This window comes from Haemaphysalis longicornis, unplaced genomic scaffold, assembly GCF_048455015.1.
Source record: "Haemaphysalis longicornis isolate Haplotype H1 unplaced genomic scaffold, Haemaphysalis longicornis Haplotype H1 scaffold_10, whole genome shotgun sequence".
NCBI classification, from domain to species: Eukaryota; Metazoa; Arthropoda; class Arachnida; order Ixodida; family Ixodidae; genus Haemaphysalis; species Haemaphysalis longicornis.
This window is the reverse complement of record NW_027526204.1, coordinates 45,067,571-45,093,759: the sequence shown is the minus strand read 5'-3', so window position 1 is coordinate 45,093,759 and position 26,189 is coordinate 45,067,571. Positions and strand designations below refer to the sequence as shown.

General features: G+C 46.1%; 1 protein-coding gene across 1 annotated transcript; it reads left to right on the top strand.

Moving 5' to 3' along the window:
* The first annotated feature begins 2,082 nt into the window (after positions 1-2,082).
* LOC144158427 (neuroglian-like) lies at positions 2,083-13,789 on the top strand. The gene is made up of 3 exons (XM_077689310.1): positions 2,083-2,229; positions 10,203-11,462; positions 13,400-13,789. Exons 1-3 carry the CDS (start codon positions 2,190-2,192, stop codon positions 13,723-13,725), a joined length of 1,626 nt encoding a protein of 541 aa, XP_077545436.1. The 5' UTR covers positions 2,083-2,189; the 3' UTR covers positions 13,726-13,789.
* Positions 13,790-26,189: the final 12,400 nt, after the last annotated feature.

The window sequence follows — 26,189 nt, the reverse complement described above, 5'->3', positions numbered from 1 at the left end:
AAATGGTGTTTTTCCCGCAGGTAGTCGAGCGCAGAACCAAATTGTATAGTTTATTTTGTCACCAACAGATGGCGCCACTGCATGGGATAATCCGAAACAGTGGACCAATCGTAGGGCCACTTTTTGATGCATGGGGCCTATGGGGAGTTTCGCAACTCCTATATCAAGTAACTCTGCCCGCGCTGTCCCGGCGCAGCCGTGGGCTAGGCCCAATATTAGGCGCGCTATGGCTTCTGAAAATGTCCATGTAATGTCTACAAGAGGCCGGCACTGCTTAACCCTCTTAACCTGCTGCTTCTTTGATTTCGCGTCGCCGTTGTCTAGCTTTAACCGAGCGAGCCTAGGGAATAATAAAGATATACCAGATAGAGTGAGCGTAAAGCTGAGGAGGAAAGAATAAAAGTCTGAGGGGAGGGGGAGGGGGGGTACGTCACGGCAGTTATAGACACAATCGGTGGGCGACGATGTGCTGCGAGATAACGCCAGAGTATAGCGCCCGCGGTCTTGCGCTTGCTGATCACGTGATCACTTCCTGAAATGCAAGAGAAATTGCGCTGTCACCGAAAGGACTGCAGTACAGTCTGAGCACAAGTTTCGCATTACGTGTATTGTATCGACCGCCTCTTCTGGATGTAATCGTAAGCTCATTCGATCTGGGATGCCGATCGAACTGTGAACAATAGGGTACCAGACCGTCCTCCCAGTATGTTAAAAGAAATGAAAACGTCACTACTTTCCGTAAAGTGTAATTTGGATCTTGCATTTGTCCAGCCGTTGGTCGAAATGTTCGAATAAATAAAGCCGGCTGTCAGTTCTGCGTTGGCAGCGCTCTGAAACAGCTGCTTGTGCTGCTATTTCTTTTCGCCTATGGGCAGTGCTGTTGGCCTGACCTGGTAGCACGAAAACAAAAAAAAAAGAATGAAGGAGGAGTGAAAAACACCTCGGTTTATTTTACAGAAGAAAACTGAGTCAACACGTCGAGCTTCTACTACGGACACACGGCGTCGGGCTCGCATGTCACGACCTTCACACGGGCCCCCCATATCTCTAAGGCCTGTGAAGTTCTCTAGCTTGGAAAAGAAGGGCGAGGTGAAATCTGGAAACTGATAGCCACCGCAGCTACTGCGAATGCCCCGAGCCAAGGCTGGACCACGCGGTAATTCGGGTCACACTTTCGCATCATTCCCTGCAGTGTGAGAAGTGTTTTCAGATGTATTTGTGCATCAGAATTTTACATCCCACATATATTGGGCGTAAAATTGACAGATATGGCTGCAATAAAGCTTAGACAAAAAGAAACACTCTTACTTCGACTGGCTTTCTACGTCTGGCCTTTTCTAATTTACAAATGCAACGTACGCGGGGCAATTTGTCTATTTCAAACGTATTAACGAAAGCTAGCCGGTCGGCATGCAGAAAACATTGGAACCAATCATCCAAACTACCTGCAACAAACTGCAATTGCAATCGTACAAACTACAAGTACAGTCACGGTGAGGCGATACTTTGAATTACTTGCGGCCTAATGAAAATCACTAAGTGTATCAGGCACTGCCAACGACGCCGGAAACTCTTCTTTTTTCGCTCATGGACGCACGTGGAACTCTAAGGCATCAGAGGGGAAAAGGTTTGGGCGAGTTTGTTCATTGTGACACTGGAAAACGAAAACAGCTTTTTGGTTTTCGTTTCGATTTTTTCCTCTCTTCATATCCTCTTGTGAGCCAGATGTGTTCATAAGCGCTGCTTCGGCAATAAACCAACTTTTCAAAGTTAACGCTTGTCCCGTCCTCGCTTTGCCCGCTGTTCTTACTGCGCTATGTTTTCTGAGTGTCAGATGGATCTTTAAGCGATGATAGTGGCTCAAGAAGCTATTTTTTTACCTTGACGTTTGAACGCAACCGGCAACAGGTACTCGTGTTTACAATCTGCCACTTGCGGCAACTTCTTGATTGCCGGGCATCCCGCAAGCGGAAAGAGACGTCTTTAATAACGCGCCAACTCGTCTCCCCCTCTTTTCGTTTCGCCTGAGGGTATCTCTCTATTTTCGGCCGACGACATCACTTTACCACGTGGCCTTGCGTGGCGTTCATCCTAGCGGCGAGAAATGCGCAGACAGGGACACCGGCGCGCTTTTTCTGAGCGCGAGGGTGTCAGACGATGCGTAACCGCTGCACTTGAGGCTCGCCGTGATGTCTCAGGATCCGTGGTGGCCGAAGTTTTTCAAGCCGGGTAAGGTGCCCATTTTTGCCTAGTATTTATAACGCGGCGTGTAGCCTCAACGGCCGATAAATGTTACTGAGATATGGATGTACAAGAGAAGGTGGAGTAAGCTCTCACAATGATTTGCACGTATCAATGTCTACATCTAAGAGAATGGGGTGTATTGCAATCATGGCATAGTAGCACACTTAGGCTGGATTTTCGGAAACTCAGGCCTAACAGATGTAAGTAGAAAATTATGCTATCAGAAATTTCTTATCTACTCATGTCCGAATGAGATGTGGTACAAGTTTCTGCTTATTAATGTAACCCGCACAAATGCCTGAAGAGTATCCGACATTTCGCCCAAACCCAATCAAATGGGATTAAAGGTGAGTTTGGAAGTGAATTCGGTGACGTTTAATAATTACTCCTTATATGCCCGGAATTCTGTGGTACCATCCAATAGGCTTTTTTCGACAAACGTTACTCATAGAAATTCGCAAACTAAATTCGGTATTTTGGCGCTACATTTTTTTTTATTTGATCGTAGGGTTTAACGCGCCAACGCAACGCAGGCGATGAGGCGCGCCGTAGTTGAGGGCTCCGGATTAATTTTGACCACCTTGGGATCTTTATCGTGCGGCGAAAACTCGTACACAGGGGTATTTTTGCTTTTTACTTCCATCAGAAAAGCGGCCGCCGCGGCCGGGAATCGAACCCGCGACATCCTGCTCAGCAGCCCAAGGTCCACTGAGCCACCGCAGCTGCTTTAGCGCTAAAATGCACAAAGAAGCTAAAGGGTTTTTTTTATTTCAGTCTTAACAAAGTGAAAAATCCCAACGAGTGATATCAACTGTCAGACACACTGCTGGTCGTAGATGCTTATAGTCTATGGGTTATATTCTAAAAAAAATTTGGCATCATTAGACGTCGAAAAATTAGACCAGATGGGGATCGCTAGCGTGGGCCGTAATCTCGTCACACGGGGTTTTTTGCTTTTCGCGCTCATCTGAACAGCAGTAACTGCGGCCTGGATGAAACCCGCCTTCTTGGGCTCACCAGCACAACGCTTTAGTTACTGAGCATCAGTGGTGGGACTTCAATGGGTCTCAAGGCATTTGACTTACTTAGTTGGATTTTGCTTACAAAATTGCGATACAAATTCTTAAGAACTTACAGCAGGATTTTGTCCAAACAAACGTGCAAAAAAGTGCGCGAGATTTTTCATCTTACTTCGTAAAACGGCTATTTGATTCATTCGGAAGGTTTTCATTCTACAATAACACCGACTCCACTTTTCACGCAAACTTCACTCAAATAAGCTGTATAACCAGAAACAAAAACAGAGAATAATCATGGGACTCACCAGTTACCTTTGTGCATGGAACTTCTGCATATCATGGGCATTCTGTTGTTCTCGGCTGGGGCCCACGAAATCTAACGCAAATTAAACAGGGATTTGAGGCTTGCGGAGCAAGCTGTTCGCGATTTAGTTTAGTGCCCATTTTACAGCAAAGCAGTATACCTTTAATCAGCAAATGAAATTTTCGTGTCAGGGTCAGCACAAAACTCCCAGGCTACTACTGGCTACTTAAAGAAATATCCAGGCTACTACTGGCACCGCCAGGGATCAAACCTGGACCCTACTATAGAAGTGGAGGGAGAGCCGTCGTCTTGCCGACTAGGACCTACGCCAACACGTGGAGACGGGGAGACAGACGGTGGTTTGGATTCAGCGTCTGGGCAGGGGGAGGGCGCTGTTTGGAGGCGACACATAAAACAAGAGTGAGGAGGAGGCAGAGAGAGATATGGCGTAATAGCCGCACGTGCCGCACTCCTCCTTATTCCTCAAAAGACTCTCGTCTCCGTTTTCTTTCTGGCGGCTTCATAATTTGTTGAGCCACGTGTGTCAATTCAAGTGACACCGCAAGGGGGATTGTTGTAGGTGTCGTTTACCGCTTCGCAGTCCAACCACCTTCACAGCGTTGATAGGAGACAATTCTTTTTACAGCATTAAGCAATGGAAGTTACGAACGAACGCGTAAACGTAAAAGCCCTAGTGAGTATTACACGCACTGTTCCAGACGACGCGGCACAGCCTTCGGGCATGTTGGGCTTCTCCGACACGACACTGGACGACTGGCAGAATGGACACTACGGCCTACGTGATTCGAGTCATACCCAATCTTTCACAAACGATATCTATTAACAGTAACATTGTTCCCGGCACATGTACAATAAAAAAAGTGCTCTCGGCGGTCCTTAGGTGGTATCTTTGGACAATCTACGATGGCGGACGGTAGCCAAAGTAACAAATGACATGTTCTGGCATCGGTGGTAGCCTTAGCCTAAGTTCGAACTTTCGGTTTACGTACATTTCCTGAATTCGTCCTTGCTGATGTCACAAACACACGATACAGCCAAAGAACTTAAATTTTGGCGTAAATTGTTTAATTTGTTAGTTACCAAAGCATCGTTTGCTGCCGGAAAGCTGCTGAGAGCCCTGTAAAACATCAAATCTTTGGAAAAAAGCAAGCTTGTATGTCGTATTCGTCGACTCTTCAAGGAAGAGGACACTGGCATGGTGTGATGTTAGCGGCCAGGCCAAAATGCTGTAACCAAATAGGTAAATGGAGAGGTAGTTTGATGTACATCTTAAAGGTACAACTGTTTCACTGTCATTCCTAACCATGCAGTGCTTGTGGAAAGGCTGGCAGAAATGGTTTGATTGTGACCTCCTTCTTCCGAGTTCAAGCAAAAGTAGAGCAGTATATTTTACCTTTCAAGAATACAGTAAAATTTCGTTTTTACAAACCCAATATTAACGAATTTCTCACGCTTATGAACAATTTGAAAATACCCGCCACATTGCCTATATATTTAATGTAAAAATATTTCAGAACTACGAATTTCAGTGTGCCCATCTTTCACACTAACTCACGTAATTTAGCTTCTTCTTTGTAGTCGAGTAACATCGGTATTACGAATTTGGGAAATGTTATAGCACCCCAACTGTTGCGTGAAACAGAAACCACCGTTTCTGTGTGTTTTCCCTTGTTGCAGTTGCTATCATCATCACCATGTTGAGTGCCAGTTGCTAGCGCCACCACAAAGCTATAATTTATCGTGCAGTAGCCTAGCCAGCCTGAAAGCCTTTGCCCCTCTTCTCTGTCGCTGCTTTGGGTGTCAGGCGGTGGCCGGTCCGTGGGTCGGTCGTTTTTCACGCTATTCACGTGTGCGGTCATGTATTAGTTAGTTGTGAGGGATCTTCCTGCGAAGTTCGCGCGAGATCAACGATCAATGCAGATAGCGACACAGTTTAGAATAAGCGAAAGCAGTCATCGTTACTACGCGAACGAAGACATCAGTGGTTCACGGAACACCGAAGAAGAGGAGTTAGCGCAAAAATTGATGTTTTAGTTCGCATGAACAAAGACCACACTTTCATCGCTCGTTGTAATGATGTACCCGATAAGGTATTGCGCAGAGTGGAATCCGTCGTGCGTACTGCACTCGCCAGAAGAAAAGAACTGATTTCTTCAAAAAAAGCTGTTTTGAAATAAGTGAAACATTTTCATTTAAGAGTTTGCTGGTCGGCACACGTGTATACTGCAAGGTACGTCATTTTAACTCCTAGGTATGAGCACTGACTTATAACCGCAAGTTTTACATTACAACGATATTTCAAAATAACGAACGATTTTGGCTGGCCTGGCTTGATTCGTTCTATCGAGATTTGTCTGCACTCAGGTATTGAGTGCCATTTTGTGTAAATATTGCGAAAATTTATAAATATCGCCTTTTAAACTACTTCGGAAGGTTGCCATTTTTTACAAAAATCTCATTTTTTGTCGCACTTTACGAAGCATCATTTTGAAAATTTTTATTTTATACGAATAAGCAAGGTATCAGGTGTTCAACAGTCGCTGTTAAACAAGTGTAAAAAACTAAAGAGCTTATGCTTTAGCGATTGAGTAAAATGTTTTACGCATTTCTAGACATTTTTAATAAGTGCCACTTTTGAACAAAATTGCTTTGGCTACAAAGTTTGAGAAATATTCCCCCCGAAAGTATAGGCATTACGAATTACAATTTTCAGGATCCAGCAGCGAAATTTGCAAATATCCGGCAAGAAAATTGGGAAGATTTCCTTTTGGGAATATGTGCTTAATTAAAATTAGTAAGATTAAATATAAATGTAAATTGAAATTTAAATGAGGAAGATACACTTTTTACTTCGTTTTACAGATGGCCAAACTTGCCACACCAAGCAATGTGGAAAGTAGCCCTGCGTGATCGCGTTCTATTTTTTTATTAAACCCACTATGGGGTTTCTCGCTACAGTAATGCTAGCTCGATGGTGAGGATGGTGTTCTACACAACAGTAAAGTTTCATCTCAAATGAAAACAATCCCGGGCCCTCTCCGCTCCCGTGAGTCCTCGAGAGGAACGAAGCATGCATTGTATCAGTGCATTCTTGGCGCCTTCGCGTTTTTGCCAAAGGAGATGAACCCATTTCGGGTAGAGGTTGTAAGGATCAGAGGTCCAACCAGCACCTCGCAGCAGACCTAACGACTCTTTCCGTCGTACGTCGCCATCAATTGTATTTCCAACCACAAAAAAACAACCGAAACGAAGAACTTGCGAATATTTCCCCGGACCTCACAGACACACGCGGACCGTTATGTACAACAAACGTCAACGGAGAATATCCCGACGGTGTCTCATCACACAACAGTACACGCGCGGATGCCGAGGCATGCGGGCACTGGGGCCGTAGAAGCGCCCTTCAGGAACGGGAACGAGAGGTACGCCAGGCACGCTCACCAGACCGTAGTCCAAGAACACAGAGCGAACCACTGCAACGATCGAGCAGCTTCCTTGCCGCCGTCTCCTTCGCGCGCTGCCGTCTTCTCTTGCTCCGCCCCCTCGTCTTCGGACAGCCAGATGCAACCGTCAGAGCAGCCGCGGGTTTAACAGCCCACACTTTCACTACACCTTACCAAAGAGGTACACAGCTTTGCTGTGAAAGTTTCTTGTCTTTGATGCACGAAACTCTTCAGCGGGACGCATAAACGAGGGTCCACGTGTTTTTTTACAGCGCGTTACGTTCTAGCGCGAGTCGTAAACCAGTTTCCCCGTGTTTTAGTACCGTGACAATATGAGACGATTACGATGACGACGGCAGGAGACGCCAACAGCCTCAGCCTCTAACGGGATTTGCCCCTAAAAAAATCAGCGGCGCCCGGCCAAAACGGCACTAAAGATAATTCTCTAGAGGGAGAACACAGGCCAGGCCAAAAAATTTAAAACAATCGGATTGACATTGAAGCCATTCACTTCTAAAAAAGTAGAAAACATCAGAAGGAATAACAACAGAAAATGCGATATCATGAGAATAAAGGCGTATTGCACTGGTGGTACGTTTGAACAGAAAGAGAGAGAAGAGCAACAAAAGCAGAAACAAAGGTGAAAACAAGCGTAATATCGAATGCACTATACAACGATGCTTTTTCGTGCAAACCGACACGTACAACAATTTCTAGTCATGCACAAGAAATGTGCCTCAGGCTGTTCAAAGAAGGGACCTCTTTGTTATATATTTTAACACTTTTTTATGCTGGATATGAAGGTTGGTTCCAAAGAAAGGCTGTTTATTAAAACTGGTTTTACAAATGACATCCTTTTCCAGGCGGGAAGTAATATCATTTAGTTTGTCGCACTAACCTCTCCTTTTTCACGAATCATTTATATTCTGTATCATAACATTGGGCACTGAGTAAAACAATGCGCTATATTTGAAAATTGGATTCTGTAATTAATTCATTACTTCGGCAGATGAAGAGTCATGCAATCGCATTTCATGCACCAGGTTCTTGGATATTCTATGGAGAATCTTGCTTATTTTGATTTCCCTGGTGGTAGTACAGCCCCCGTATTTTATTATTGTTTATCGAATTACGCTTTCAGCTAAACAATGTTATACTTTGTAGAGGGTTTGTAGGTTGCAAACGTCCCACAACTTATAAATAAATACTGACAGATATCTCAGCTGTTTACATATGTGAGTAATTTGCTGGTCCCAATTACAATGCTCATCAATGTAAACACCCAGGTACTTTCAATGATGACCATACATTAACGGCGAACAAGAAAAGTATTCGCTGTCTCTAGTGCGTAGAAAATACCCATGTTTGAACAGACTATCCTGTAAGGGCTTCCGATGGACATTATGATTTGCTTGGCTTACCAATATGTGGTTTTCTGACATCCACTTTAACACCTTGCTTACATCATTTTGCGTAACTTTTACGGTATGTGCGTAAGAAGAGTACAAATAAAGTAGCGCAGCGTTGCCCGCAAATTGGGTCAAATGAGATGGTCATTGAAGCATCTTTATATCATTTGTATCAATAATGAAAACCATTGGATCGATAGTGGAGCCTTGAGGTACTCCATAGTTTACTGTCATTTTGTTACTGGTAGGGTTGCTAATTTTGCCATTATAGTAGGGTTACCAATAAAGCTGGTTGCTTGTCACCAGAATATTTTCGAAGAAATCGCAGGATGTCTTTCTGAAACCCAATATTTTCAATTGCTTAATAAGCGTTCAGGGATCAACTGTTTCAAAGGGTTTAGTCCTATCAAATAACCATTAACGTTTTTTTATTAGAGTCCAAACCGCCAACAACTGCGGCACTGAATCCCTCAAGGGGTGCTTTTGTTTTAGGAAGTCCCAAGTGATGCTGAGCACGAGGCCGCGGGTTCGATTCCCGGACACGGTGGCCGCTTTTCGGATAGAGGCGAAAAGCAAAAACACGCGTGTGTACGAGAGTTCGGTGCACGTTAAATATCCCCAGGTGTTCAAAATTAATCCGGAGCCCTCCACTACGGCGCGCCTCATCGCCTGCGTGGCGTCGGCGTGTTAAACCTTACAATCAGTCAATCAATCAAGCCCAAGCGTATCTAAGTTCAAACGTAAAACACATCACCAAACAAAAAAGAAAAAATAGTTCGCTGCAATATTCATGCGTGTATGCCATCGTCGTACACAGGCGTAGTATACAAGAGGTCATTGTCATATATATCTTCGCAAATTCTTGATCACGAATCATCGCAGAATCACAATAATAACTCACTCACAACATAAATGACCCCATGTATTTCTATAGAGGGCATAGTGTTATAGTTGCAGATCACACTCATGAAATATAATCGTGACAACAGAGGGACAACTGAAAGCAGAGTAATAAACATAAATCTTACATAAATGTACGACACATTTATGTTAGAATAAAGTGTCTCACAAATTGCCACATGTAATTCTATGTTGCCATATGTATTCTTAAGAGGCGACTCGCGTCAAGCGTTAGAGACGGTTAAATTTTGGGGGAAGTGAAGATAATAAACGATGGAATAGAACTTATTGTTACGGGGGAACTGTGCTATTGTAGTCCCGCATGCCCAGATTAAAGCTCCGAGGAAAAGTAAGATTTGGCTGTGAGGCTGCAAAGGAAATGCTAAAACGCAGAAGCAAGCTGAATGGCGAACGAGAACGTCTGCGAGCTTGGTCGCGGCATGAAAAGGCGCACGTTTCAAAGACAGTTGCTCTTCAATCCCTTTACCCAATCTTCGACCGCATGTGGAGGAGCCGCTGTGGTGCCGTCGTAACGTTTTATACCACGGGGTGAAAGGGCTTAGCCGGAATAATTCAAATGTCCGGGAAATGGGAATGGCAGCCCAAATAAAGAATAGCCGCTTCACTTGGAAGAGACAGAACACGGTTGTCTTGCGGTGCCGTTATTCCTGTTTACTATCGAAGTAGTTATCACTAGTTGCACGCGCATTTTAAAACGCGTTTTGCGGACTTTGTTATATGCAGCCTGCTTTTTATCTGACCTGAGCTAAAGTGATAATATGAATACCGCATCCAGATGTGTGCAAAAAAACCAGTGCAATGAAATGTGCTCATACTTGGCATAAAACGGTTTTTTGCACAGGTATGGAGAGCTTGGTAGTGCAAGCGGTGCTCCTGGTGGTTTTGGTAACGACCGCCATTGCAGCCACACCCCCCGCCATCGTGCGAGTACCACCTCACGAGTTGCTCTTCCACGTTGCCTCCGCTCCGGATGAGGACCCCAGGCCTTTTCTGTTAGAGTGCGATGCGGTGGGAGACCCCGAGCCCAATTACGAGTGGACCAAGAACAACGAAAGCTTCGACTACGCCGCAGACGATTCGCGCGTCTCGAAACAGCGTGGACGTGGTACGCTTGTCTTCACCGCACCGGAGGACCGCGACGAGGGACTGTACCAGTGTCGCGCGAGCAACGAGCACGGTACGGCTCTCTCGAACGCCGTGCTTCTGCGCAAGGCTCATCTGAATAGTTTTCCGCATCAAGACACGAAGATAGTGTCCGTGAAGGAGGGCGAGCCGTTCTCTCTTCATTGTGATCCACCGTCGGGGTACCCGCCCCCTCTTGTAAGCTGGCTCCTTCTGCACCAGAACGGTGCTCTCCGCGCGATAAATTCATCACGCATTACGGCCGACCCGAAAGGCGGCTTGCACTTTTCGCGTGCTGATCTGGGCGACGCACTTGACGACGCCGTCTACGCGTGTTCCGCCATGTCCAGATTCGTGCTCCAGTACAAGCTTGGTAACAAGATCCGGCTCCATGTGGAGCCTATGTCAACAACTGAAGAGCAACGTGTGGCCCCTGTCCAACAGTACTTGTCACCGGAAAATGTCTTGGCACTTCGTGGCAGTAGAGTTGAGCTGCACTGCATTTACGGTGGCACACCACTACCGGTTACCTCGTGGTCTAAGGGAGGTGTGGAGCCAGCATCTTCGCGCTTCACGTTCGGCAACAACGGCAAGACCTTGATCATCACGTCTGTTCAGTTTGAGGACGAAGGATCGTACGAGTGCCGGGTGGACAATGGTGTAGGGGATGGCTCAAGTCATACAATGAACCTTAAAGTAGAAGCGGCACCGTATTGGCTGAGCGGGCCCAATAACACCGACGCCGCTGAAGAAGAAAGAGTTGTGTTTAACTGTGACGCGATGGGCCTCCCCAAGCCAAATTTGGAATGGTTTGTGAATGGTATACCCATCTCGAGCGCCAAACCGAACCCTCGTCGCACGGTCCTTGGGAGTGTTCTAACTATTGATTCACTAGATAAAAGTGACACGGCCGTCTACCAGTGCAATGCCTCCAATCCACATGGATACGCCTTCCGGAGCTTCTACATCAACGTGCGAGGTGAGTGTTTTGAGCTTGAACTGCCTTTTTATTTTTGCAGGCACTCAAAACTGATTAAACCTGAAATGAGCATCGAACGCGTGTCCTTTCAGCAGTTGAAGCAGTAGTGCCCTGTTGAGGACAATGTTTCTTCATTTAGGTCATTCGGTGTACTGCTGAACATTTGCAGTTGCATTCAGAGTTAAAATTTCATTTGATTATCCTTTAATATACACATTATCTGTCATTCTAAAACAAACGTTTAATATAGAGTAGTGAACATACTAGAGCTATTGTAGGGCTACTTTGCGCTTATGATGAACAACGCAGTACTTCTAGTCCCTGCCGCAATTAAAAGGGCGTTTAGTATAGAGACCACTAATTTTCTGACAGAGTGGAGCAATATTTTAACTTATTGCTGGCACATAGTCCTTCCTAATGCCGAATTATGTTTGGTACATTAAAAAATGCAGTTGGTGTCGTGCTTTTTGCGGTCCGAGCTTGCTGTCTGAAACCTAAAACCAAGGGGTATCTTCCTTTGAAAAATATCATCTTAGGAAGAATACTATATCATTGCCTGAGAGCAAGGATTAAATTTTTTCTAAAAAACGAGAAAAACCTAGCTGTGCGACGCAAGTATCCGGGCAAAATAAGACTATACTGCATAATGATCCACATGCATGCAACTAGACCGAAATTAAGTAAAACAATGTGGTCCAAAACTAAAAAAAATTCGCGGTCAAAAGGCTAAGAGGGTAGAGCTAAGCCTTCATATAGAGGCAAATACAGGGTGTTGCGACGATAATTGGAACACTTTAAAAAATTTTCCTGAGCGAACCGCCGCTCTGTTCGCGCTCAGACTTGCCACGAAAGTCGCATTTTGTGGTCTATTTTGTTTGTTACCGGGAATAACGATGGTACTTACCTGTGTATTCGGAAAAATAGTAAAAACGACTTTCGCCTATGGGAAAATGGCGTCTGATTTGAACGTGCGAGCGAGCCAGCGCAAGTTGATGTTAGAACGACGGAACCACCTGGGGTATGCAGAGCGAAGCGCACGTTTGGGATTCACGGCAAGAAGTAGCCGAATGGTGCAGCAGACGGTCAGAAAATGCACCTAGGAATGCGCTAGCAGACGATCAGAAAACCCGGTTTTCGGGCTCGCACGTCCAAATCAGCCGCCATTTTCCCATGGGTGAAAATCGTTTTTAATTATTTTCAGGATAGACAGGTAAGTACTTTTGTTGTCCCCGGTGTCAAACAAAATAGACAACAAAATGCGACCTTCGTGAGAAGTTTGAGCGCGAACAGAGCGGCGGTTCGCTCAGGAAAATTCTTTAAAGTGTTCCAATTATCGTCACAACACCCTGTAGTAGCAGCCAACCAACTTCACCTGCCACGCGGCGCTTGTTACAACATCGTCACAATGGAGCCGCCTTTAACAACTATATATCGTTATAACAGTTACCGAGAAATAGACGGACAGTGAATGAGACGGGCAGACGGACGAATGCACTTTCAGACAGACGGACAGGAATTTTTCTGACATGTCTAGTAAACACGTTATTTGGAGTGACTCGCCCTTTGGTGAGTTTGTGCGAGTTTACAAAAGACCGCGCCTGCCAGGAATGTCGGTCAAGAGCTAAGTGATTACTTGTGCTATTCTCTCTGTGTGGTGCCAGTAGTTCTAAAAGGTCTTTGTCTTTTTTAGCAATGATGTTGCTTGCTGTTTTGTCTGTTATCGCTCATTACAGCGGCGACAAAAGCGCAGTGAATCGAGATAGCGAAGCGGTGAGATAAGGCATTCAAGCTCGTTGTTTCTCTGACTTAGCTGCACCTTCTAAGCAGAGGGTGCATGTGTTCGAAGCGACAGAAACTGTGTTAGCTGCGCTTCTGCCGCAGCCATGTGAACACGGCCTGTGACTGCTGTGCACATGGTAACATGTGCTTAACTGCAGCTTATCCGCCAACCATTGCCGAGCCACCAGAGAACGTGACGGGAGCCGTGCTGGGGTCACGCGTGACGCTTCGCTGCCATGTGTTTGGTGCGCCACGTCCACGTGTCGTGTGGGTCAAGGATGGCCGGGATCTGAGCGGGGGCCGCCACGTGGTGCTGGACTCTGGTGACCTGCAGATTTCGGATGTTCACTTCCAAGATGAGGGCGAGTATCTCTGCCGCGCCAGCAACAAGTTCGGTATGGCGTCAGCCTCAACCTCTGTACGAGTGCAGCAAAGAACACGGATCACATCACCGCCGGAGGACTTGGAGGTGAATGGCGACTGATGGGGGGAGGGGGCACCTATCGCGCGCTCTTTGACTGGTGTGTAATAAAGTTTTCACTGACTGACTGGCTGTACATAGATAGAATCCAACAATGATTGGTCAACAGTGCGGGTATGGCGCTGAAACACGTTTTCCTCGCTGGATTTGGTTTGTGCGAACATGTTTTCTCGGACTTGTACGCAGGTTATTGGTCAAATTAACGCTTTCTTTCAGAGTTTGCGTAAACAGCCCAAAGAAAGAACTTGAAGGATACCTGTGCATTCTTTTTTATTTAAATATAGGTACCCTATTATTGTGTCATTGAAATGAAACGAATTTCTTGATCGTCTACGGAACATGCCTATCTCGAGGCGTGCCCAAGAACGAAGTATATATATGGAGGGGAACTTTCAAGTCGTTTTCTTCTCCCGCCGAGGCGTTTGCGAGAAAAAAATCTCTGTAGTGACTAAAACTTTCGATGTTCGTCATTCGTAATCAATTATTGTGTACCTAAATGTGTATGTAGCAAGATTTTTCCTTTGCAAATTTGCAAGATTTTTGCAAATCTATGCCTAAATTTGCACATGCCATTTTTTTATTACAGTGCAATATTGTGTACATAAAACGTACATGCAATATATGAGGGCAGTACATGAGTTTTTATGCCTTCGAATGAAAGACGTCCTCGTATGAATTTTGAATAAAAGCAAATGAATGTTTATGTCACGCTCCAATCAAAACCGAGACAAAAACAACAATTCGACACGAGAAAACCCATTATTACCTGCTTGTTCGTTTCGTTTTATTATTAAACAAGCTATTGCACACAAATGACTGTAAGCGGCCATTATGAGGCATCGGCCGCCGCTCGTCCAACTTTCGCGCCATGGTGCCATTTCCTAGCAGCCCATGAGGCAGCGACCGGCGGAGGTGCGAAAGTTGGGTGAGCGTCAGTGCCGCGGAAAAAATGACGTCAGCAACGCCCGCCCCGTCATTAACCTCCTTTCTCCTCTCGGTACTCGTTGCCATGACGATTAATGCAACGTTTTTCAGATGCCACATACCGCCAGGGGAGGATTTGGCGCGGTTGGGGCGAATTACGCGGTACAACGCCGGACGCTACAAAGGCCGCCCCGTGGAATTACTACGGAAGCAAGCCATCGTTCGCTGAAAAAGCAAAATATGCACCGCTTCGACCCTGCGCCATCGGCCTAACCTTGTTATTCCCCGCACACTGATAAGCGTGGAGCCCGACTTGATATTGATGACACTGCAATGAACACTTGCTATCAAAGCGGTGCTGCCCACGTGAGTGACGGCAATCTTTTGTTCATTCTCCCGCGCATGCCGCATGCGCTCAAAAGACCTGCGACCCGCGCAGTAACCTAGCAAGGCCCCAGTGTGCAGGCGGACAATGGTGGAGCCAAATAATGCTTCCTTCTCTGTACGAAAGACGGAGACACCAACAACAGTGGGAAATTTGATTGCTGGCGTTGTCGAGCTACGGAATTTCAAAAAGCCTAGCGCTAAATGTATGGGCCTCAGAAGAGTTCTACCGGGATGTGTGAAATCAGAAGAACCAAAGGGAGGGATTGTCGGGAACCGAATTTCGATATTGGACAATTTTTCTTTTTGAATGTGGCGTGCAGAAACACAGGCACCCCGAAAACCTTTGTTCTAGCTCATATTTGTTACTCGTTTGCAGAAAAAACGAGATCCTTGATGAAACATCTGTCCTCAACATTCCCTCCATTTTCGATAGCAGAAAAAGTTGTTCTTAACCGGGTTAGGCTAGGCCAAGGAGCAAGAATTATTAAGGAGAGGCAACAGGGCTTGCTCTGGCGGCGCGATAAAGTCACGGCGCCAGGCACGGCACCGACACGCCCTCTCTCGCGAGGCGCCAAAGGGAAAACGCCTGCGGCTTGATTTCCGAATAGGCTCACCGGTTCAAGGTCAGTCGCTGCAAAGCCGGCTGCCGGCTATGCCATGTATTACGCCAAGTTGGTGGCGATGTCCTTCTAGACAAACCTCAACGGCGTGTCCTGTTACCAGACGCCGTGCCGTCATTATTTCCGAGGTGTTCGGGAAAATAGAAATCCGGCTTATCATCCTCAGGAAGCACGTATGGAAAACACTTGTTTTTGTGCAACATGAAAAGCGCGCGCAAATCTTAGAAGCAGGTGAGAGGCGACAGCGGCGGGAGTGAACCACTCGTGGCGGGAAAGCGGCGGCGGAAGACGTCGTTTGCTCGGGGATTCCTTCTAGTACTTCGTTTCAACCGCGGTACGGCATGTACCTAGGGCAGTATTTATAAATAACTGCCGCTAAAACGTCCACCACTTCTGTTAATTTATTTTACAGAAAGAAATCTGGAAATCTCTACAATATGAATTTTGTACCTCGCGTCCGTAGAAGAACATGTAACCTATGGCAACGCGCTCGACGCGTCATCTGTTGTTCTCATGGAGGAAAGAAAAGGTTAGGAGAGGCCCTGGCGTCACATTTGTGAATTCGCGCCAGCCATGTCGATGAGCCCACTGAGCCCAGTACTGTTCCCCATTTGTCTCTGCTGTTTCCCGTTTCATAACAGCTTCGCGTAACGGGCGGCTCGCGAAAGCGAACGCAGACGGCGGGCGCAGTGTTTGGATTCGTACAGCACGGCGGTCTTTGTGCGCTGCAGTGCTGCGAACTCTAGGGAAATTTCCCTAGATATAGGGAATTTGGGTCATATTTAGAAAAAAAGGAAATGTTTCAGCTTCTAGGGAATTTTTTTTCGCCCATGTGCTCTTATGCCTTTAGTCGTGTAATGGTGTCCTCTGTTACGTTTAGAAATCATTATCTTTTATATATTGGTGCGTTTCAGTTTCTCGGTCAAGCGCAGATATCTGTTTCTCATAAGTGTGCATCGAGCGAAGCTATCCCCTCCTACCTTTGACGTTCCTGGTGCAAATTGCAAAAGAACATGATAGATGAATTTCATAAACTTACTCGCTCGAATATCTCATGCACTGCGCATCGTCTGTGGTGGTTCCTATTATTCTTCTTTCTTTTACTTGCATGCTGTGCCGTAGTGCACTGTGCCGTAGGACAAGATTGTTGTGTTTTGAAATGAGGTGCTGTGTTCAAGTTTGTTATTTTTATAATTTAACACATCTCCGGCTTATATGCAATGCTCTGTAACGCCTACTCTTTCTTGGCCTGGTGTATCGTTGTGTGTGCGCAGAGCAATTGCTTTTCCTTTGCTGGTAATTTTTATGTATTATTCACTTTTACATGTCCCGCCCCACGGGATAACCTCTATTGCTGATGTGGTTTGATGAAATTGATGTCTAAAGCATTACCAATTGTGCTGAAACATTCTTTATCAGCTTCATCACCGTTACTTCAAAAATGCTTTGAGGGAATTAATCAATATGCCTTAATTACGCGAATTCATAGTTTAAGCGAATTCAAAAATATCCATAATTATGTCATAACTAAGTAAACTCTACAGTCATATCGCATAACACGAACACAATATCTGAGCGGAAATGTCTAATAGCCGCATTGAGCAAAAATCTAGTGAAATCTAGGAAATTAAATCATCCGAGCTAAGGGAAAAGTGGCTTCGCAGGTTGGTGGCACTGGTGCGCTACTTCTCATCTGCGAATAATTTCGCCTTGCTTCACAGCGAAGAAACGTGCAGCAAGCGAAGCACCGACTGTCGCTTCGCCAACGCTGAGCGGGAAGGCTTTTGCCGGCAGCAGCCGGCAGCGGTGGCTGCTCGCTTGCCGATCTCGAGGTGACGCCAGCGCCGCTGGGGCGGGGATACGAGTTGGGGCCGCCTCCAACGGCATACTTTTCAAACTGACCTAGGGCCCTGTTCTCGACTGCACAAATTGCCGGCAATTCAGGCAATTTTCCGGGAGTCTTTTCTGATTGGCTTTCAATTTTGGTCACGTGCTTCCGGTTGACAAAGCGGTTGTGTGTGCTGTCGTCATTTTGACGTTTCATGTCGTTTACGGACACCAGTTCTAAAGTTTGCCTTATTTCTCGTAACTAAAAGCGCATAATTCTTGGCCGGCAATAAAAAACCAGGCTAAATGCAGCGGACATGACAACGTAAGCCTGTCTTTACTATTCCACAACAATACTGCTTGTAATACACACCCCCTCTGTGATTGGCAGAGAAGGCGTGACGTAATTTAAACAGTTGGCGGGAACGATTACGTCATGCATTGGCAACTTCAGCCTGCGCAAAAGTGACGTAATGCTACGTAACAGCTTGAAAATGGCGGCTGTTTTTGTCGCAAAATACAAGCAAAATAAGGCAAGAAATTGCCCTGGCTTACGGCGCCGCGAAATGTGCGGCAATTTGCAGCAGGTGCAGTTTCGCATGCGCGCTGTTTAAAGCATGTTTCCTACCGGAACAAATCATAGTTTCAACTGATTCCAAGTCAGCGATCGTGGAATATACAAATAACATGCAGTATTTGGCTTTTATGTTTGGCAATAAAATACAAATTATTTGTTTGGCGTAACCGCAACCTAAGAGGGCAGTACAAGCCTCTCCATGACAAAGAGAACCCAATGCATGGCATTTGTCCATACTTGTCCTAGGAAGCTGTTGGGTCACATGATCGAACGCAAGCGAAAAATAACAATGAAAAGTGACTATTTAGTTCATTACAGCGCTGATTGCAGTCGAGCTTGACAAATGAGTGAATCGGCGACATCGGTGCGCTCCGCGGTTATCAGGCGTAGCGCTTCGTGCTCTTATGTGTCATAGAAGCGATGGTCGCAGCCGTCTTTTTCGGTGATCACGCCATAAACTTGTAACATAGCAGCAGACGATGGCGTGGCGGCGGTGGCAGCAGGGAAGGTGATAACGCAACAACGCTTGCATTGAAGCAGAGAGCCCAGCTATGTTAATAAAAGCGATTGAAAGAAATAAATCGATACAGGAAAAAAATTGTGTGATGTTCTATAGCTCGACATCCGCCTTTCGCTCACTTTTGGATCAACGTTACTCGATCGCCTTGTGGTGTTGGCGTCAAATTTGACCTCCAGAAATGTGTTTTTCTCCTCAGCCTCAGCCACCGTCTTAACTTTTATAGTACATTGCAAGTGTTTTTATATCTTTCTTTAACAATATTTGATACCTTGGTAGCGATCTTTATGAGTGACTCGTCAATTACACTGCATGTCGTCATAGCTATAGGTGCAGCACGTCACTGATTGCTTACGTCTTGCTTATGCAAAAAATCATGGGTGCAAGCAGGCAATTTGTGCAGTCTAGAATAGGGCCCCTAATAGAAAAGCGTTTGCCAAGCGTAGCGAGGCAAACGCTTTTCCAAGCGTAGCGAGGCAGCCAGAGTGAAAGCGCAGTAAAATATTTTCCGTTGCATTTGGCCAGATTTAGCCACCGCAGCCCCAAAAAACTAGGCAACGCTGTCTATTGGCCCAAGAAAAATGACATCACTTCCTCCACCCGTTTAGCAATGCATTAAGAAGCTAGGGGTAAGGTGGCTAGAATGAGAGCCACCTTATAGAATGAGAGCCACCTCATTGAGGACGACGGAACGTACAAGTGCCGGTTCGATGTAATCGCAATCTCATTGGATCTGGGATGACGACATAACTGTGAAAAATAGAGTACCAGACCGTTCTCCCAGTACATTAAAAGAAATGAAAACGCCACTACCTTCCGTAAAGTGTATTTGTGTCCCGCCGTGACTCGAACTGCGCGAATAAACAAAGCCGGCTGTCAGTTCTGTGTTGGCAGTGCTCTGAAACGGCTGCTTGTGCTGCTATTTCTGTTTGCGTATGGGCAGCGCTATCGGCCTGACCTGGTAGCATAAAAAAAAAGAATGAAGGAGGAGCGAAAAACACCTCGGTTTATTTTACAGACGAAAACTGAGTCAACAAGTCGAGCATCTACTACGGACACATGGCGTTGGGCTCGCATGTCATGGCCTTCACGCGTGCCCTCCCATATCTCTATCTGGAGAAAAGGAGTGTGAAGTTCTCTAGCTTGGAAGAGAACGGCGAGGTGAAATCTGCAAAACTGATAGCCGCCGCAGCTACTGTATATGCCCCGAGCCATGGCTGGACCACTCGGGAATTCGGGTCACACTTTCGTATCGTTCCCGGCAGTGTTTTCATATGTATTTGTGTATCAGAATTTTACATCCCACACATATTGGGCGTAAAATTGACAGATATGACCTCAATACCGCTTAGACAAAAAGAAATGCCCTTACTTTGTCTGACTTTCTATGTCTGACCTTTTCTAATTTACAAATGCAACGTACGTGGGGCAATTTGTCTATTTCAAGCGTATTAACAAATGCTAACTAGCCGGCATGCAGAAAACAGCGCAATCAGTCATCCAAACTACGTACAACACACTGCAATCGCAATCGTACAACAAACGACGAGTACAGCCACAGTGAGGCCCCACTTTGAATTACTTGCGGCTTAAAGAAAATCACGAAGTGCATCGAGCACTGCCAACGTTGCCGCAAACTCTCCTTTCTTCCCTCATGCACACACGGGGAACTCCAAGCCACCAGAAAGGAAAAGGTTTGGGCGAGTTTGTTCATAGTCACACTGGAAAACGAAAACAGCTTTTTGTTTTTCGTTTTTATGTTTTCCTCTCTTCGTATCCTCTTCCGAGCCAGATGTGTTCATAAGCGCTGCTTCGGCAATAAGCCAACTTTTCAAAGTTAACGCTTGCCCCGTCCTCGCTTCGCCCGCTGTTGTTACTGCGCTGTTTTCTGTGTGTCAGATGGATCTTTAGGCGATCATAGTGGCTGAAGCAGTAGGGCTTTTTTTTTTTTTTGCCTTGACGTTTCGGCGCCACCGGCAATGGGTACTCGTGTTTACAATCAGCCACTTGTGGCAACGTCTTGATTGTCGGGCACCCCGCAAGCGGAAAGAGACGTCTTTAATAACGCGCCAACTCGTCTCCCCCGTTTTTCGTTTCGCCTGAGGGTATCTCTCTATTTTCGGCCGACGACATCGCTTTAGCACGTGGCCTTGCGTGGCGTTCATCCCATTGGCGGCACGCGGGCAGACAGGGACACCGTCGCGCTTTTTCTGAGTGCGAGGGTGTCAGACGATGTGTAACCGCTGCACTTGAGGCTCGCCGTGATGTCTCTGGATCGGTGGTGGTCGAAGTTTTTCAAGCTGGGTAAGGTGCCCATTTTCGCCTAGTACAGTAGAATCTCGATAAACGGAACTCGCTTAAACGGAATTGCCGCTTAAACGCAACAGTAGCCTGTAAGTTGGCTGGTTTTGTATTCAGATAACGTAAAAAAGCTCTGGGCAATAGTAACTAAAATGTCCTCGTCAGCATGTAAACGGAACCAGAAATAAAACTTCTTGTGAAACCTATTGGAATGAGAATCAGCTTTTTACTGGTCCGGCTGTTTCGTTTTTTTTTTCTTCTTTTTTTTCTTCCTCCAGGTTTTTTTAACCTCATTGGCCTCGTAAGGCTTGTCTCGTTAATGCTCAGCAGTGTTTGCGCAACGAATGCAACATCGCAGTCCTTGTTCTAGTCGTTCGGTCTCGATTCCGGACGCCGAGGTTACAGGTATCAGCTCCTGCCGCCTGGTTCGTGCCATGGTGGTGCTATTCACGCTTCATTAGCGCGTTGCCGTCTTCTAAATTCGGTGGCTCGTAAGCGCTCGCGAAGTTGAGGCCACTGGTCTCCGTGAAAGTGCTGTTGCAGGGACTCAAACAAAAATAATTCATGCATTCAAAAATAATTCGTGCATGAGTGCAAAGCGACTCATGGTTACCAAATCAACTTTGTGAATGCGGCCCCAAAACCTCTTGTAGTTTTGTTGCTTTCTGAAAAACTATCAGCTACATTCACCTCCAATTGCTTGGAGCTCCATGAAATGGTATTGAAAGTGTGTGCGCACATAAATTTCCCATTTCACACATCTATCTCCATGAATGGAACTCCTGTTAAACTGAACTAATTTTTTCGGTCCCTTGAAGTTCCGTTTATCGAGAGTCTACTGTATTCATAATTCGGCGTGTAGCCTGAACGGCCAATAAATGTTACTAAAATATGGATGTACTAGATCAGGTAGAGTAAGCTCTCGTAATAATTTGCACGTATGAATATCGACATCTATAAAGAGAATAGTCCGACTGCCTGACTGGCTGATACTGCCGGGCAAGGAAACTTGATATTTATGGAGTGTATTTCTATCATGGCGTAGTAGCCCACTTAGGCTTGATTTTCAGAATACAGCCTTAAAAGAGGTAAAGTGGAAAATTAGGTTATCAAAAATTTCTTTTCTACTCGTTTCCGAATGAGATGTGGTACGAGTTTCTGCTTATATATGTAACCCGCACAAATGTCTGAAGTGTAACCATCGGTTTCGCCCAAACCCAATCGAATGGGATTAAATGTGAGTTAGGGAGTAAATTCGGTGACGTTTAACAATTTTTCCTTATATGCCCAGAATTCTGTGGTACCATCCTATTGGTTTTTTAGACAAAGGTTACCCATAGAAATTCGCCAAACTAAATCCGGTATTTTGGCGCGAAAATGCACAAACAAGCCAGAGGGGGCTTTTAAGGATATATCTTAACAAATTGGAAAGTCCTAACGAGTTATATCAACTGTCAGAGAAACTGCTGGTCTTAGATGCTTATAGTCTGTGGAGTATATTCTAAAAATTAGACGTCGGAGAGAGTGCAAAAGAGTAACATAATTTTTCATATATTTGTAATTCATCGCAGGGCCGCCTAGGTATTCATTTTTTGCCTTCTGATATCGTTCCCTCACATATTTGTCAAAAACTTGTTTTAAAATGTTCTCCCTAACCAGCCTCCATCGGAAGAGTCAGTTGCTGATAAAGTGTCCGTTTCAATAGATTTTCAATGAGTACAAAATTAAACTCATTGGAGTTTAACGTGCCGAACCTACAACCAGGCCGTGACACGCGCCGTTTCGACAGCTCGGATTAATTTTTGACCACATGTTAGCGTGGGCCATTAGCGTGATCGTCAGCGTGGGCCGAAATCTCGTCACACGGGGGTTTTCGCTTTTCGCGTTCATCTGAACAGCAGCAACTGCAGCCGGGATGAAATCCGCATTCTTGGGCTCAGCCGCACAACGCTTTAGTTAGTGATCTTCAGTGGTGGGACTTCAGTGTGTGTCCAGGCCTTTGACATACTCAAATGGATGTTGCTTACGAAATTGCCGATACAAATGCTGATGAAGTTACAGCAGGATTTTGTCCCAACAAACGTGCAAAAGAGTGAGCGAGATTTTCAGTTCAGAGAGCACTTTAGGCCTCGCCTATTCGTCCTGGCTCGCTCGCTCGACCCAAGTATATACACTCGAAGAAAAAAGGCTGTGGTAGTTTCTCCCTTAAGGGTGAAACATGAATGTATCATATATTGCTCCCTAAGAGGTAGAAAGATTCTCCCTTTAAGAGGGAGGAGCGCGTTTCTCCCCCTAGGAGTGGAGGAAGATTTCCCCCTTTCGTGAGCTAATGGAGGAGCGTTCCTCCCCTGGCAGGGTCACCCGAGCAAGGCTTGTCATGCGAGAAAGGCCTAGCGAGCTGATTGGTTTGAGGATCAAGGAAGTAAAAATACGTAGGTTACTGTGGTTGTGTGCAGTTAAAACGCGCTAAAATAACCGAGAAATTACCTACCGAGCAGCAAAACCGCGGTTAGCAAGTGATGTCGCCAATCGTATATGCGCGACTTCATGCATTCGTCTCTCTGCGCGCCCCGCCTACTCGTTCAGAGTGAACACGCCGCCGTAAACATAGTAGAAGTCACACCGACTGCTTTCAAAATGCCGCCTTTATTTCCGAAAGGCTCGTAACCCCGCCGTTCACCACACACGAGATCACAAGCATCCAATGCGGCCGTTTGAGAACAACCAATTGTTGTTAGTCGCCTTACCTTGCTACAACCGATGCATCAAGACACGGATCGCCTGCAATCGTAAGTCTCAGCGCAAAGGCAATGCAAGCAACTCGAAAAACGTATCCGTCGCTGTCGCACCTGCCTGAGCGAGGAGATGACAATGCTCGCCCTCTAGCGCGCTCGACGTAAAGCAATCGTAAACGTTTTAAAATGTCCGATAGACGACGCAAAAAAAAAGTAGGGGTGGGGAGGGTCAGCTACCGAACATCACATCAGTGGGCACTTCAAGGCGTGTCCTTGGTTTCCTTTATGGATAACGTATGTTACGTATAATACCGTAGCCAGCATCACGGAGGCCGCGTGTGGGCGGGCACATATTGGGAAAAACCAAAGCACAACACAGCGCCATACACTTGATAAAAGGCACTGCTAACGCACATTACACGCAACACAGAACATCGCAAGCATAATACACGTATACACAACAACATATAGTACACTTTTGACATATCCCCATGATCACAAGCCACAACTAAACATTGAAACGGCGACAAAGTATTGCTAACCCTGATCACGAAGAATGCAGGCAGGAACAATGAGCTTGTTGCTTGTTTCGATAACCCACGGCAGTGCGTAAGCCTTAGGTGGGTTTTGTTCTTTCATCAAATGTAACCCGTGCAATTGCAAACTTTTATTAATGTGAGGTTTTGTAACAAGCAGTAAAACAGCTCAAAGAAGAGAAAACGTTTCAGGAAACAGTACGGCAGGTATGTTTGGGTAATGACATTAATTGCCTCACCTTCGCTCTTTTAGCGTAGAGCGCACCGATGGTCTGGCAACAATTCAGAAAAGATGTTACCGAATGGGGACCTTTTGTTGTTGGTAACTGATGCGTCAATATGCTGCGGTCCATGCTCGTTGACGAAAAAAGAGGCAGTTTGCTATCATCGCTGACCTCTTTTACCCTTGGGCGTCAGTATAAAACGTCAACAAATGCAGTGGTAACGTTGAACAGGGCGCAGGCGAGTCGCCCACAGCAAGCATGCAGCGGTGCCCAGATGATGTGCTTCAAACACACGGCTGACGATTAGCGTGGCGGGCACATGGTAATATAAAAAAAGACAGTCAGAAAACACGCAAGCAACACATCGCAGGGGAGGTGTTGCTCATAGTCGTCGTATGCGCCCGATCGCCGAAAGCCACAGTGCAACGATGAACGGTTTCGTTTTCGGCGTCGGCGCGGACAGCAGATTGCAGACGACAGGGGAGAATATTTCCTCCCCCGTTTCGGTGTTTCGTAGAGGCAGTACAGAGGACGCTACGTGTAATTAGCTAAAGGTAGAAGCTCGCTGGTCCGTTGGAGGAAACCCTCGATATCCTCCCTTTTTCTACACTTTTTTCTTAGAGTGTAGAGAGAGAGAGAGAGAAAATTCTTTAATGAGACCGAAGAGGTCAGCCCTGCATAATGCTGGGCTTGCTACTTCAGATGGTTGGTGAACATGTGATGAGCGTTCTATGCTTACATGACCAATACAAATAAGAAAAAGAAAAAACAACAACGAAAGAAACTCCACCAGACAGACACATGAACGCACATAAAAAAAAGTCACAGACACTCACAGGCTGGAGTCGAGTCCAGAGTCTCTGAGGAAACGCGCAAGAGCTTTAAAACCCCGCACCGCCTTGTTTTCGGTGTTCCAGGGGCCGAAAAAGTCCTCCATGCTGACAGTTCTCGCCCGTAATAAACTTCGCGCTGTCGTTCGCGCCGAGTTAAAACGTGGACAAACGCAGAACAGGTGTTCCCTGTCTTACCGTACACCGCAAAGCGTACACAGAGGTGATGCCATCAAACCGATTTTGTTAAGAAAGGTTTTTGTATAGGCTACTTTGAGGCGCAGGCGATGTACAGCACACTCTGTTTGCCTCGATAAACCGTGATGTATACGAAACCTACACTGCGGGTCGATAGCGTAAAGGGGGGCGTACTGTACGCCCGGGTTCCGCCAGTGCTGCAATTGCATGCGCCATCCAAGAGTTGTGGCTATACCGTTGATGTCCTCTTTGGATCAAGGGAGTTGTACTGGTGAGCTCGTGGAATGGCCCTCGCGTGCGAGCCGATCCGATATCACATTGCCCGTCATGCCGCAGTGTCCTGGCAGCCACTACAAAGAAATAGTGTTCCCGTTGCGGAGTACCTCAGTGTGTATGACGTTGATTTCTTGTATTAATTGGCCTTGATTACTTCCACGCTTGAGAAGCGTTTGTAGCGCAGAGCGGGAGTCCAGGAAAATTACCCAAGGTTTTGGAGGGCAGTCCCTGACAATCTGCAGTGCAGCTCTACTGAGCACCAAGGCGGCGTCCCGGGCTAACGCTGTTGTTCGCGGCGTACCCAGGAGGCTTTAATAGCCAAGCGGTTTATATAGTCATAACCGTTCGAAACCCATTAAACTCTGGCGCTTGTCATATATCTTCCAGTTGTTTAGCTGAAAGAAAACTATAGGTACATTTGAGGAAAAATATACGTAATTACCTGGCAGCGCCCGCGTTCCTTTAGTTAGGGTGCCCGTTGGGTTGGTTTTTACGATAGTAAACGCAAAATGTGA

Coding starts and splice junctions, on each gene's coding strand:
- LOC144158427 (XM_077689310.1), top strand. CDS start 2,190: ATGTCTCAGGATCCGTGGTGGCCGAAGTTTTTCAAGCCGG. Junction 2,230..10,202: donor GCCGAAGTTTTTCAAGCCGG/GTAAGGTGCCCA, acceptor TTTTTTGCACAG/GTATGGAGAGCTTGGTAGTG. Junction 11,463..13,399: donor CTTCTACATCAACGTGCGAG/GTGAGTGTTTTG, acceptor GCTTAACTGCAG/CTTATCCGCCAACCATTGCC.